General features: G+C 40.6%; 1 protein-coding gene across 1 annotated transcript; it reads right to left on the bottom strand.

Annotated features, from left to right (window-relative positions):
• Positions 1 to 245: 245 nt before the first annotated feature.
• On the bottom strand, positions 246 to 13,287 carry LOC140236665 (excitatory amino acid transporter 4-like). Its single transcript, XM_072316585.1, has 7 exons — positions 12,680 to 13,287; positions 6,926 to 6,968; positions 4,357 to 5,588; positions 3,539 to 3,772; positions 2,076 to 2,270; positions 1,219 to 1,353; positions 246 to 498 (listed from the first exon to the last, which is right to left on the bottom strand). Exons 1-7 carry the CDS (start codon positions 13,285 to 13,287, stop codon positions 246 to 248), a joined length of 2,700 nt encoding a protein of 899 aa, XP_072172686.1.
• Positions 13,288 to 14,037: the final 750 nt, after the last annotated feature.

The raw sequence follows: 14,037 nt of genomic DNA, 5'->3' as shown, positions 1-14,037 counted from the left end.
GCAGGGTTTATTTTCTTTTTGTTGGTAGTAGTTGATCATAGAGTCACACATGGCTTTATAACATGTAACATGCCACAAAGTGCGATGGTGTAACAGCCGCATAATAGAATGAATGATATCTCGTAACTCGTTCGTGATTTTCTCTTATCCTGTCCTTGTGCATGGGACAATGCTAAAGGTGATGAGATCGTCTTTAAGTTGATCACAAAATAAAAGAAAGGAAACAATCAACACGAGGAGCAAATTTATAACGGCGTGTTTATCTCCTCATTTGGAGTGTAAACGCCGTTCGTATAGGCGTATATACCGCCTTCGTCGTCGGTGATTTCGTACTTTTTGCCGTTCATCGTCGGTACGTTGCCGTTCGAGTGCGGTTTTACGTACGCCTCTTCTCGGTCCAGTTCATCTTGCTTCTCGAGGTCCTTCTTGGACAGCTTGGCCACGATACCCGCACCAAAAGAGTCGCCCTCAACATTCACCATGGTTCGGAAACGGTCTCTATGGAATTTCAGATAGAAATACAGAAAATCCAAATCAAACTCGACGTATGATCCCAATTCACTCTGAGACACCAACATCTGCAAATGAGTGTCCCGTATGTGGATGAGAAGACTACAAAAGTTCGTGTCGTCAGTGCAGGACAACGACGTAAAGAAAATATCAAAAGAACAGCTGTTCATTTTTTTTTAATGAAAAGTACACATTCCCTCTGCTGGGTCGTGATATATTCATATCAAGAAGCTAAGGGTAATATCATTCTCATTGCTTTAAGAGGCAAGCCAAGTGCTTCTTTCTTATAGTAAAAAATAATGAAAGCTGTTGAAATTTCTTAATATTGTATTTATATCGTTATCCTGCAGTCATGGACAGTGGAGGTGCCGAATCATTAAAAAGCCCATAACTTTTGAATGGATTGTCCGATTTTCCTCGAACTTAGCTGATGTGTTCTACTGATATTGCTGCATTCACTCAATTCACATAAATGTGTATCATTTCCTTTTAAATAGAATAAGAGTGATTTTAGAATGTCGCTAGAAACCAGTAAAATTGATTATGCCAATTGAAGAGAAAACCGCACAACAGTTGACGAAAATGTTATTTTTTTTTTAACTCGAGCTCACTGTCGGGTTGCGTTCTATACAGGTACATCAAAAGATTAAAACAACGATATCTTGCAGATAGTGATGTACAGAGAAATAAAAGAGAGAAAATAATTACAGAATGAAATCGACGGCGAGAATGAGTGCGACGTCGTCGGTTGGAAGACCCACGGCGGTAAGGACTATGACGAGGGTGACGAGACCGGCCTGTGGAATGCCCGCAGCGCCAATACTAGCAAAGGTAGCCGTCAAGCTACATCGGAAAAAATAGGAAGACATCGACTCTTTGTAATTACAATAACTTCGAATAACAAACCCCTATTCCCCATGTTCTTCAACTCCTTTTCACATAAAAGCGATCACTTTAATTGTTTCTCAGTATTCTACTTTGCTGAGTGGTTGAAACAGATGTAATAATCTAATTAAACACGAAAACTTTCGTTTCATTATTAGGCAACCTAAACATGGCAAAAGAACCACTATTATTTTTTAATGAGGTGTGGCGAACTATAACAGAACACAGACACACACACACAACACACACACACACACACACACACATACACACATACACACGCACCCACACACAAGACACTCACACAAAAGACCATTAGCTACATGTACACATAGGCCGAGAGTGGCAGTAAACACCTACAAAAGATACGCTGGGAGAACAAGGGAAGATAACAGCATAGATCGACACAATTCAAACAGAAATTGATCAAGGACGCCAGCAAAATCAGATAATGTATCTTAAAAGGGTGAATCATGATTATTACAGAACATCAACATGTGTTGGTATGGACATTTTTATATGAGTATAGCATAATAAACGAAAAGCATCAATGATTACAAATGCCGTTCACATGACAGATATGAAGGACAACATAATTGCGTTTGCTACATCCACAATTCAAATTCAAGTTTTAACGAAGAGCATGATTGCGAGAGGTCCGGGAATCCATTGCTTCCCACCTGATCGTTACGATGTCGGCGAAGCTGAGAGGAACGTCGTTGATTTGGGCGATGAAGATGGCTGCCACGGCCTCGTAGAGGGCGGTGCCGTCCATGTTGATGGTGGCGCCAACGGGTAGGACGAAGCGAACAACACGGGGGTCGACATCGAGTCCTTCTTCCAGACACCGGGTAGTCACGGGGAGAGTGGCGGAACTAGGAATGGGAAGTGTTTTGATCCGATTCAATTGAATGATTCATTTATAGATTCAATAACTGATTCAGTCAGATTCAATAAATGAATCAGTTAGATTCAATTCAACGATTCCATTAGATTCAATTAAATGATTCAATAAGATTCAAGTCACTATTCATTTTACTTATATTCCATTTCATACACTTGGAAGGTAATTCATATTGGTTTGATATAATATTGATCCTTCATCCGACGCTGTTTGAACAAAGGATTTCACAAGCAAATATAAGTACAAAATGACAGATACGTATTTTATCACACTACTGTTAAGGAACACCTCATATTCATGTTCTCCATCTTTTGGTTGGTGATAAAAGCTGCTTTAGGGAATTCAAGAGTGGGTTCTGTTTATATCATTTTCAGGGGCTAAACGAGTCGCATTTGGAGAGAGAACTTGGCAGTTTAACAAGATAGGCCACCTTTCTTAACGATGAGATTAACTCTGCTCTCATCGTTTCTCTTTGAAATATGCTGCGTATTGGTTTTTGGTTTACACACTCAGTAAAACTGGTAAAATGGTCACACACACCTTCTGTTTCATAAAGCGTAGAATAAACGCTTTTTGTTCTTTTGAGATATAAGCTCATTCTCTGGTAAGTAAACGTTAAAAAATGCACTGATCTTTAATCGAACTAAATTGCAAAAGACGTATCTTCCCAATCATTTTATGACAAAGACAATTCTGTAATGCTCCTTCCAAGAAGGATACGAATATATGCAAAATTCGACAGAAAGCGCGCTACAACTAGATACAAATTAACTTTCAAAGTAATTAACAATAATTTCGCCTCAAACAAACAGCATCACCATCGAGTGCACCGACTTTACTGTCCTGCTTACAAACACACATACGCACAAACAAACACACAAACATGATCGCAGTCAATGTTATCACTACCACTATATGATTGGTCTTTTGCAAAGGCAGCTCGCAATGGACAAGGATGGACTTGCCAGCGGGCAGTGGACTCGCACGCACATAGCGATCGGAGCGAGCTCTCGCAGCTCGCCGGTCGCGCGCTGTGTGTGTGAGTCCATTGCTTTCTGTGCTTGTGCTGAAATTTTACCGAGCTGCCTTTGTAAAAGGCTACTACATGATCATCTTCACCAGTGTCATTATCATCACTGTCACCACTGTCATCATCAACATTGGAGGCATCATCATTACCATCGACTTCGTCGTCATTGTCATCTTCATATCGTCAAAGTCGTCATCATCACCGCTTACCTGGACGAGGTGCCCAGAGCAGTGAACAGAGCCTGTGTCACTCCGGCCAGGTACTTGTACGGGTTTCTCCTGACAATCAGCAAGTAGAGGAGGGGCAGGATGATAATTCCGTGAATGGCCAGGCCCGAGAGCACAGTGGCCATGTAGAGACCGAGCTGGGCGAAGATCTCCTCCCAGTTCTCGACGCCGACCATACTTCCGGTAATAAGAAAGAGGATACCGATCGGAGCGTACCTACACAAGCGGAGGAGTAAGAATAATTGGATGGGTAAGACAGACGTCGAACCACAGAAAACTCATTTGATATAGATATGCGCTTTCGACGGAATTATTTGCTTTACCCTGGCAATGATGTTCCATAGAATGTTCTATAGTATGTTATATTATATTAGACATTTGAATTATTATTAGAATACAGACAGGTTAACAAAGAACTGCACGACGGAAACTAAAATAGCGGGAATCCAGTTTCCGACATTATGACTAACTGGAACGATGTAATAAGTTGTCTTGTGAGTTTTAGTGTTGGGTAAAACTGTTACAGAGAAACGTTGCTTTGTGCAAAGATGATTAATCGAGATTGTCAAATGTGACATTAACACAAAGAATTTAGCGGAATAAGATATACAGAGAAATGTCATTAAGCCTATGAGTTCATAAATGAATCAACGATTTCAACCCATGGAAAAAAAAAACAGAATGTTAAAGATTACTTCAATAACTACTAGTATGACTATACAGAGACAAATCTCTTCGTGAAAGAGAAAATAAGGAAAAAATAGTATGTAAATCTTGACAAGAAAATAAAGAACACTTACCACATGATGATCATAACGAGCTTCATGACAGCCTCGTTGGTCGCAGAGAAGAACTTCAACACAACCTCTCCGTCTTCGCCCATGCGACCGATGACGATGCCGAAAGCAATGGAGAAGACCACCAGTCCAAGGATGTTCATGCTGTAGTCGTAGGTGCCCTCCCACGTGGTCACGACGACGTCCGAAGTGTTTCCACGGTAGAAAACGGCATAGTCGGTGGTCTCCACGATGATCTCGGTCATTGAAGCCGTGACGGAGTTCATCTCAGCAACTATCTCATTCAACTGCAAGAGTGCATCGAACTTGAGCGTGCGAGGCGTGTACAGGAGGGTGGAGAGGTCTTGAAGTGCGCTCGTCATACGGTGCAGGAGAGCGATGAGTTGGTTGAGTACATCCAGGGTGTAGACGTCTTCGGAGGTGTCCATCAAGTAGACGAGATTGGTTGACAGCTGCTGCATGGAGGCAGAGAGATGGCTGAGCTCAAGGCGATCACTGCCTTGCATGTCCTGCATGGTCGCCAGCAGGAGGTTGATCAAGTTCACATTCATGACGTGGACGCTTCGCGTCAGCTCAACGTCTTCCGGTTGAAAGCGTGCGATGAGGTCAACCATGGTCACGACCTGTCCGTTGGTTGTATGAAGAAGTCCACTGAACTGCAGAGGTTCCACCATGTACACGACGTCATTCATTGACGATATGATCAAACTCAAGGCTAGAGAAGTTGCGTTTAGAGTGTCCGTGCCGACATTTTGCTGAGATGGTATCTCCTGCAAGAGCGCACCTTGTGCTTCGCTCGCCGAGTCGAGAACCATACCAGTCATGTTTCCAAGTTGCTCCATGTTCATCTTGCTGAGTTGTCCAGTCTGCGGTAGTGTGTCAACGAAGTCAGAGAGTGACAAGAGGGCGTCGTTGAACCCATTTAAGTCCAGGCTCGGGGAAGCTTCCAACATGTAATCATAGCTCATCCGCATGTCACCTATGAAGAAATCCATGTCTTGGACCACCGTATCCGCTGCCAGCGACATCGTCCTGAACTCGCTCGTCTTCTGTCCGATCGCCAACAAGCTTGTGTTGACGAAGCCGAGGGACTGGCCGACGGTCAGACCGGTCATCATGGTCAGGTTCAGATAGTCCTCCGAGGTCAAAGATGGAGGGGTGACCACGGTCTTGACAGCTGCTGTTTTGTACTGTCGAGTCACAAAATGTGGACAAAGAAAGAGATTGTGCAGTTTCTACACATAACACTGCTTAACGTGCCTTCACATCACGCCAAAACAATCATGTTGAATTCTGTAAATTGAGTATTGCAGTAAACAAGGGAAACCAAAAATGAGAGAACGAGGTTGATATGCTCGGAGTTAACAGCGATAATCTTACGATCACCGCCTCTTCTTTGTGTCTTTTCCCCGATGATAATAATTTCAATATTTCAAAAATATGAAAACTTACAATAATTAGGCTTACTGTAAAAAGAGAAATGAAGATTTCGAAAAGTAATTTGTATATTCTGCTGAAAGACTGACAATACGACCTGAAGGATTTGCAAATAATGGAACTAGGACCTCACGTTATCACCCAGACACAGACGCGAGAACACACAGAAACACGCACACACACACACACACACACACATACAAACACACAGTCATTCACATGTATTATTCAGACGCAACCAAAATGTTTCGACTCGCTGTTACCACCTGATCACATCCGGCCACAAATTTACACAAGCACAAGTTCACACAATCATCTAACAATAAACAAAGAGAATGGTCAAAGAAAAAAAGAACATAATGTCTAAAAACTATAGACAAGGAATTTTTCCTTCAGATAGGCTTCAGATCTTGCATAACTTCCTCGACGACTATATATTTTAGAAAAAAGTGCCCAAATATCCTAGATTTGAGGTACGGTTTCTGCACAGTCATGGACACACATTTCATCACATATCTCACCCTCAAGTGTAATGTAAAAATACGTTTCAGTGTTCTATTGATAACTTTGAAGAAAAGCAATGTAAGAAAAAACAGATCACAAAATATCCTTGTGATTGAAATCTACGTAGATAGATGATGCGACCACATCTTCCAGATTCTAAGCGAAACCATGAGACCCTTTCTTAAAAATTAGGGTCATATTACGAACTGGAAATAGTACACATGGTCACTGACAATAGTAAGTGCCACAACTTAGTGCCACAAATTGGCAAAATTCATGGCAATCTGAATTATGTCGTTTTGGTTGTAAAGGTAGCTCTGGTTTTTTGTTTGTTTGTTTGTTGTTGTTGTTGTTGTTGGTGTTTTTTTTTTAAGTAGGGCCTATCTATTACAGCGTGTCCTATGCGCAAGAGACCAATGTTATATGTGCTTATAACTGTGCAGAGACCACCCCACTCCAGGGCTGATTTTCTCTGTGAATAAGTGAGTTTTAGGAAATAGGCCAATATCTGCAATCGAAGACAGTGCAACATCCTGCTAAGACGTCAGTCTCCAGTATTACACCGTCCCTGTATCCGCAGCCAGTATTGGTCAATCTCCTTGCGTTTTGAAGACACGGGTTGAATAATTACCGTTCTAAAGCACGCCTCCACGATATTTGCTGGGAACATATTCCTGTGAACGAAATTTTGTCGAACAAAAGTCACATTAGTACAGATCTATAGAGAATCAGTCATAAATGAAGAAAACCCACAATAGACCGGTTTACTAACTTTATCAATATTGTATACACGACCTCATGTCAAAGGTTGGGTGCCTATCAATCAGGGGAAAAAAGCTAGGTATAAAACATATCCAAAATGGACTCCAGGTACAAAGGATCTAGTTTCCAGTTCCTAAGGGGAAAAAGAAAAAGAAATCAAACGAGCTGTTGACATCAGTAAACCGGTCTACTACGACTTTTCGGTAACTCTTGGGGGTTCTGTAAATTACTAGCATCAGGCAACACCCCCCGATTACAATCATCACTTCATAAGAAAAAAGATAACAAATAAGATTAAAATAATGCACAATGCATAAAGCGAATAAACGAATAAATGTAAAGCATGCTGAAAACTACTACTACTACTACTACTACTACTACTACTACTACTACTACTACTACTACTACCACTAGTACTACTTCTACTTCTACCACTACTACTACTACTACTACTACTACTACTAGTAATACAACGGAAACAGCTGATATTACAACTGTAATACATTTGTGATGATAATGTAAGAGATAGATAAGTGATAAGATAATGAAAACAAGGGATTATTAAGCAGGAGGTGAAGATATGATGTATGAGTTTTCCTCAGTTTGTCTGCCCTCTTTACGAATGAAATTTGTCCAGAGGTTAGACAAACTTAATGAAATACACACCTCAAAAATAGTTCTACGAAACAAACTCAAATTGCCCCCCAAAAATCGATATTCGTGATCATACGGTTACAATAAAAATCAATTTCATGCATCTGTCAAGGATCAGACTTCACCCCTCATTCATTGTGCATTGCTTAAGAACTCGCACATTCACACATTTACACACACACACACACACACACACACACACACACACACACACACACTTACCAAGAAACGCACATTTGTGTAGATGTTCCAAAAAACCCCACACGTACGTGATAGCAAGACAAATAAATCTTCAACAGCACAACAAAGAAATGAGCCATTTAAGAAATTGTTTAAAATTGGTTACATTGCGCATTCGAAAGTGTAGATTATTTGGTTAGCCATAAAACGCCCAGTCAAGGGACCTGTTGACGTTCAAATAAAATGTTCACACAATTTAAATTCCTTTTGTTTACTTTCGACCACTTAGTAAAAGTTGTGTTTTTATGTTATCGGGAAGTTTAGGTTAATACTTTCCTTTAACAGTGTACATTTTACTGAACAAATCACCTTTACTTAACGCAGCAAGTTTCATCGCAAAAATAAAATGAAATATTGAACCCTATTTCTCATTCATCAGAAATACAAGTATTGATTAACATTCTATTTGGTCTTAAATACTAGTATTTGATACAGAGTTTATACAACCGACATAAACACATCAAGAAGAAATGACAGAAATCGATTCAGCGTAAACAGTCTGATGAAATTAAACCTGTCATCTTGTTTTGAAATTGTAACATGCGTGTAGCTTCTTGCTTTATATCAAACGTGTTGAATGTTTTCAGTCCCCTAATTGGAACAGCTAGATCCGCGACGTTTGCCTTTTAAAATCTGCGAGGGAAAATAAGGGTGGATGTCAGCTGTGTTTACATACAACTTCGATATCATGGCGATTGACGTAAATTGAGGAAACGGCTCAAATATGGGCTGATAGCTAAGTGGATTGCAAAGATAGCAACACCTCTCTTTCATCAATCTATGGCAGCTTTTAGCCCGGTTTTCTTTTTTTTTCTTCTTCTCTCAGTCATCATCATCGCAATCATAAATATTTACCGATATCATAATGTTCGATCATTTGCATAAGCGTCCCATATTAGGGTTCGCTCAGGTGTAAGCACTGAACAGAACACAAGAAGTTTCGATGTCAAATGAAAACAATTCGGTTGCGCTAAATATGTCATCGTTCTATCTTGTTTCGTATCTTTTATCATTAATTTCCTAGTCCAAAAATGTGTCCAGGATACGTCAAAACGTTTATCCAATCTCTTTGTGGTATTTGACTAACCCACATGTTAGTATCGAATGGCTGATATATTCAAGACCCATGAATTCGTCCATGGTAAATATCGATCCTAAGTTTAGTTGAACATATTGAAAGAAGAGAGAGAGAGAGGGGGGGGGGGGTGGCGGGCAAGCACAAAATCTTTATACTAAACCATTTGGAACTCGAGAAATGCTTTAGTTCAGATCTAGTTGTTTGTGGGTGTTTTTCATCATCAAAATGTTAATCTTTTCATGTGACAGGAAGGAGACTTGTATAACATAGCTAGGGGCTCAGTCTATATAATGGCATCAAATTCGATTCAATACATCAGTGGAAAAACGAGACTGAAATATTTCCAAGCTTTTAGTTGTCTCTCTTTGGCAATTAATCAAAGCTGTTTGTTGACTTTTACGTCTCATAATGACGCCCTAGAGCACGATTGAACGTGTTCAAGTTCCATTTCAGAGCTACTGTGCAGTGCGTGTTTGAGCAAAACTTGTAAAAAACACTAGTAAGAACATAATGTCATAATATCTCTGTATATTGATTTTGTCTCCATGTATGCCAGGCAATATCATACAGTTCTTCATGCCGTTGATTGAGTGCGACTACACAAGGATCACTGTAAAGGGTTCTCGAGGATCACATTTCTGGAGAGGTTTGTTCAGACGTGACTACGAATGTAACTTGATAAAAGGAAGAGAAGAATCAAAGAAAAACAAACTCATAATGTTTTCTCAGATAGTGGATGCTGAACATCTTCAGTATGCTGCTCTTCCCTTAAAGAGAGTAACTAAACACAAAGAGAGGCTTTGTTGCAGCGATAAGTGATACGAGATGGATAGATAGACAGATAGATAGATAGATAGATAAATAGATAGATAGATAGATAGATAGAAAGAGAAACAGAAAGGGAGATTCAGAGACATAAAGTGAGGGAATTGAGGGAGCTAGCAAGAGGAATATAGGAATATATTTAAAATAATATCTATCAGCGACAGAAAAAAATCTCAACAAACACGGCACTGGAATAAAGAGGAAGTTACGAACGCAGAATGCGAAATCGCTGCGATACATCGCAGCGATTTGAAGATTTATGCGTTGCAGGTATAGAAGATGCTTTGAATTCAAAACTTGTCACTTCAAACGACAAATCCGGATCTTGCTCTGAATGGACAACATATCTCAGGATTCTCCGTAATCTAACTATACGTTGTTTTTTGTTCATCTCTATCTCCCTCTCTCTCCTTAAGTGTCCCGTCCGTGCAAGACACTCCTGAGCCGAGGATGTGTGTCAACATAAATATCCTCCTTCCCTTAGATGGGGGAATGCGTAGTCTGCGCCCTTCTACTCATTTTTTATCTCACAAGAGTTGATTCCGACAAAGATTGCAAACAACAAAGGTGCATGTGCCCTATCTCTCTTTCTCCCTCATTTATTTATAACGTCTACCATATAACATATGATTACATAAGACAACAATAACGAGCTCTCACTGTGTTTTTTTAAACCTGAAGGCCCGAATTCACGAAGGTGGTACAAATGAAACCATGGTTTAAACCATGGACAAAAACCATGGAGCGCCAGGTGTCGCATGGAATATTTCGTTACGAAGTCAGTCATTTCGTCGATGAAATGATTATTTTGTAACGAAATAACAACATTTTGTAACTAAATGAACATTTCGTCCACGAAATGATAATTTCGTTAACGAAGCGGTCATTTTGTCGACGAAATGACCAATTTCGTAGCGAAATATTCCGTGGGACACTTGGCGCTCCATGGTTTTTGTCCATGGTTTAAACCATGGTGTCATTTGTACCACCTTCGTGAATTCGGGCCGAAATGTTAAGAGCTATAAGAACAAAGGGCTAAACCCGAGGATGAATCTGCAAAACACTAGTGGTCCAAGAGTCATGAAAAACCATGAGTGTCATCCCCTCACACACACACACACACACACACACACACATGGACACGCACACACATACAGATATACGCACACGCACACACACACACACACACACACACGTGCGCACACATACACACACACACACACACACACAATCACAAGTCAATGTTGATATGGAATAAAAACGTAACTCAGTCTTTGGCGGTAGTCTTTGACCCACGTGACGCATCTAGCGCGCGTCAGCAAACAATCCAGAAGGGGCGCCACGTATTCAGCAAAAAGCCTTATCTTGTGAAGATCTCACACCCATGATTAGTGGTAAGGCGTTGGTATACCGCGTTACATAAGGCGAGTAGAGCTTACTCATTGTTTTTGTTTGGGTGTGTCGTCTCGAAATGGCGTAATAGCTTACTACGTAGGAATTTTCCAATCCATTCGTTACGACTGAAATAATTTGACCAAATACGCGTCTGAAATATCTGAATGAAGGGCGCAGAGAAGCAGCGACTGATAATCTGTCCGTATATGGAATATTGACTTTTTTTGTAACAGCGTAGGTAAATCATTCTTGTTTTCAAAACAAAGATATTGCGCTTGCAAGCAAACACATTCTTCTATCCATATGTGACGCTGTTAAGCGTGTCATCTTCAAAACAATCAATGACGCATAAATTATACTATTATATAAACAAACACATGCACAAACGCATGCCGGTATATGTGCGAGTAGATATCCAACCTTCACGAAAGTTCAGGCTAAATGGACTTGAATATAAACATAAGATGTGATTATGTCTTCGAGAAGATTTACCTCTGACTTTTTTACGAACAATTTTCTTTAATATCTGCCTATATTGTTTATTCATTAGTTATTTTTTTTGTTATTGTTCAAACGCTGATCCGCACATGCAGTCATATTGTATAAGTGTATTATGAAGAAGAATTTTATCATATCTCTTTGCAAAGATTTCTCTGAATCATTTATTGTAACGTGTATACACGCACTTTGTTATACAACTTTGTAAACAACATAAACGCATGCTTATGCTCCTATATGTGTACTGTCAATAATGTGAACGTGTACAATAATAATTCAGAAACCAGTCAATCAAATCAAATCAAATGATACTTCTTGAGCTGAGTTACGGATAGGAATTTCAGTGAACTCTGATTCTACTGCCAGCTGACTGCGCTTGTAATGGCGTCTTTATGTTTTTATGGATAACTGTTATTTAAATTATGGATTACTTTTTACAGATCACCAAGTAGTTAGCAAAGAATTATTGGGTCCAATAAACACTGTATAGTTAAGCATGAAAATGCAGCAGAACCTCGCCATGCGCGCGGTCATCATGGTCATTCCGAATTTAGATTGTACTATATACTTATTGCGATGTTTGTGTGTGTGTTTGTTTCCCTTGGTTTCGATCAAACTACGACCAATTACTGTTTTAACAGAGAAGAGGAATTGGGAAGGTTAACTACGAAAGTAAAACGGAGCAATATTTCTATATTCGCACACATTTTATGTTCCAAACAAACACAAAACGGACTTGCAACAAGTGCTCGAAGCTTTGCCCATGTGATAATCTGGGCACCCATAACACTGGTCAAAGGAAAACGCGATAATGCCGTAGTTGAGGTTCTTTGATTCGACATTTGCATTCAAAATGAGAAAAGTAAAGAGCATGTATAGTGTGGTATATACTCTCTTCCATTTGGAAAAAAGTAACGAAACATTTAAACTCACAGAATGAGGTCCATGAAGGCATACGCAGTGTTCACTTCCTCCTCCGTACCGTCTTCATCGTCGGCCGCAGAGCCTCGGTTGCCCGGCTGGATGGTGGTTACCAGCACGATGCCGAGAATGACGGCGATCAGCGTGGTGGCGAGATAGTAGCACACTGCGCGGAGCCCCAGCTTGCCGGACATCGCGGAGTCGAGCGAGGCCAGGCTGTTGATGAGACTCGACACGATCAGGGGCACGATCATCATCTTCAGCATGTTCATGAAGAGCGTGCCGGGGAAGGTCAGGTAGTTGATTTCGTCTTGCGTGAACTCGAAGTTGGCGCCGAGCAGGTAGCCGAGGACAAAGCCCATGATGACGGAGAAGATGAGGAGGAAGAGGAGGACATTCTCCGGGTTGACCCATGACGGGCAACGCCCTTTCGACTTCCCATCATCGCTTCGATCGTCTAACTCCAAAGTGCCGTTCTCCAAGGCTGCGTTGTCGGCATCGTGTACGACGTCTCCGTTCATTGTTTTCTGGAAAATATCCCCAATCTCTTGAGCGACTTGTTTCAGAGTGGTAGTTGTTGACTCAATGGCGTTCTTGTCCAATCTGTCCCACTGGTCCATGCCCGGGGGTATGATAAAGCTGGCGGGAAGGGATGGTGGCGCTGGGGTCGTAGAAACTAAATCCAAACAAACCAGCTAAGCAATCTGTTAGCCTCTCACGGGTTTCGTTTGTTTGGTCGACGCGGTACAAAGTTCCTTCCCCCTGAGCAAACCTTACAAAGCTGTAGAGTCGTGCGGGTATAAACCAACACTTGAGCGATTTTTTATCGCAAAATTTTCCATTGCTGTAATATCAGAAAGAGCAAATGTAGGTTAGGTTTGCAGCCAGCAACTATCGGAGGCACACATATTCCGTAAGACCTCAAACCCATCAGCTACAAAGAGGAAGCCATTTCAATTTTTTTTGACAGTTGCAACAGTTCGCAAATGGTGCACCTTTAAAATTTCAATTTATGTTTCTTCTTTGACAGTTTTCATGTCTATAGTCGATACTAAAATGCTTTTAGGTTCACAATAATTAACTTAATTTCCAGGGAAATACAAAACGTATATTTCTCCTTCCACTCGTCCTTTAAAACACAGAGGGAAAACTGTATTCATAACTTGGACATAACTAAAGCAATTGAATTACTCAGTTTTGAACTGAAATTTCCTAAGAAACCGAACGATATTGTTCCGGACGGGATATTTAGAAACCATATTCCTGTGCTAATGCTTCATTTATCACAGGCAAAATTTGTTAAATCCAAATTACAGCTTTTCGAGAATCTTCCAGAGAGATGATATCATTAACGTCTATGCCTTGAGAAT

This window comes from Diadema setosum, chromosome 13, assembly GCF_964275005.1.
Source record: "Diadema setosum chromosome 13, eeDiaSeto1, whole genome shotgun sequence".
NCBI classification, from domain to species: domain Eukaryota; kingdom Metazoa; phylum Echinodermata; class Echinoidea; order Diadematoida; family Diadematidae; genus Diadema; species Diadema setosum.
Note: the sequence above shows the minus strand (reverse complement) of the source record. Positions and strands in the feature narration are given on the sequence as shown.

What these genes read in the sequence shown, in the direction of transcription:
- LOC140236665 (XM_072316585.1), bottom strand. Translation starts at nt 13,287, where the DNA reads ATGGACCAGTGGGACAGATTGGACAAGAACGCCATTGAGTCAACAACT. An exon ending in GCCTTCATGGACCTCATTCT is followed by an intron (nt 6,969 to 12,679) that starts GTGAGTTTAAAT and finishes TTTCGTTCACAG; the next exon opens with GAATATGTTCCCAGCAAATA. An exon ending in GCTCTGGGCACCTCGTCCAG is followed by an intron (nt 2,271 to 3,538) that starts GTAAGCGGTGAT and finishes TCCCATTCCTAG; the next exon opens with TTCCGCCACTCTCCCCGTGA.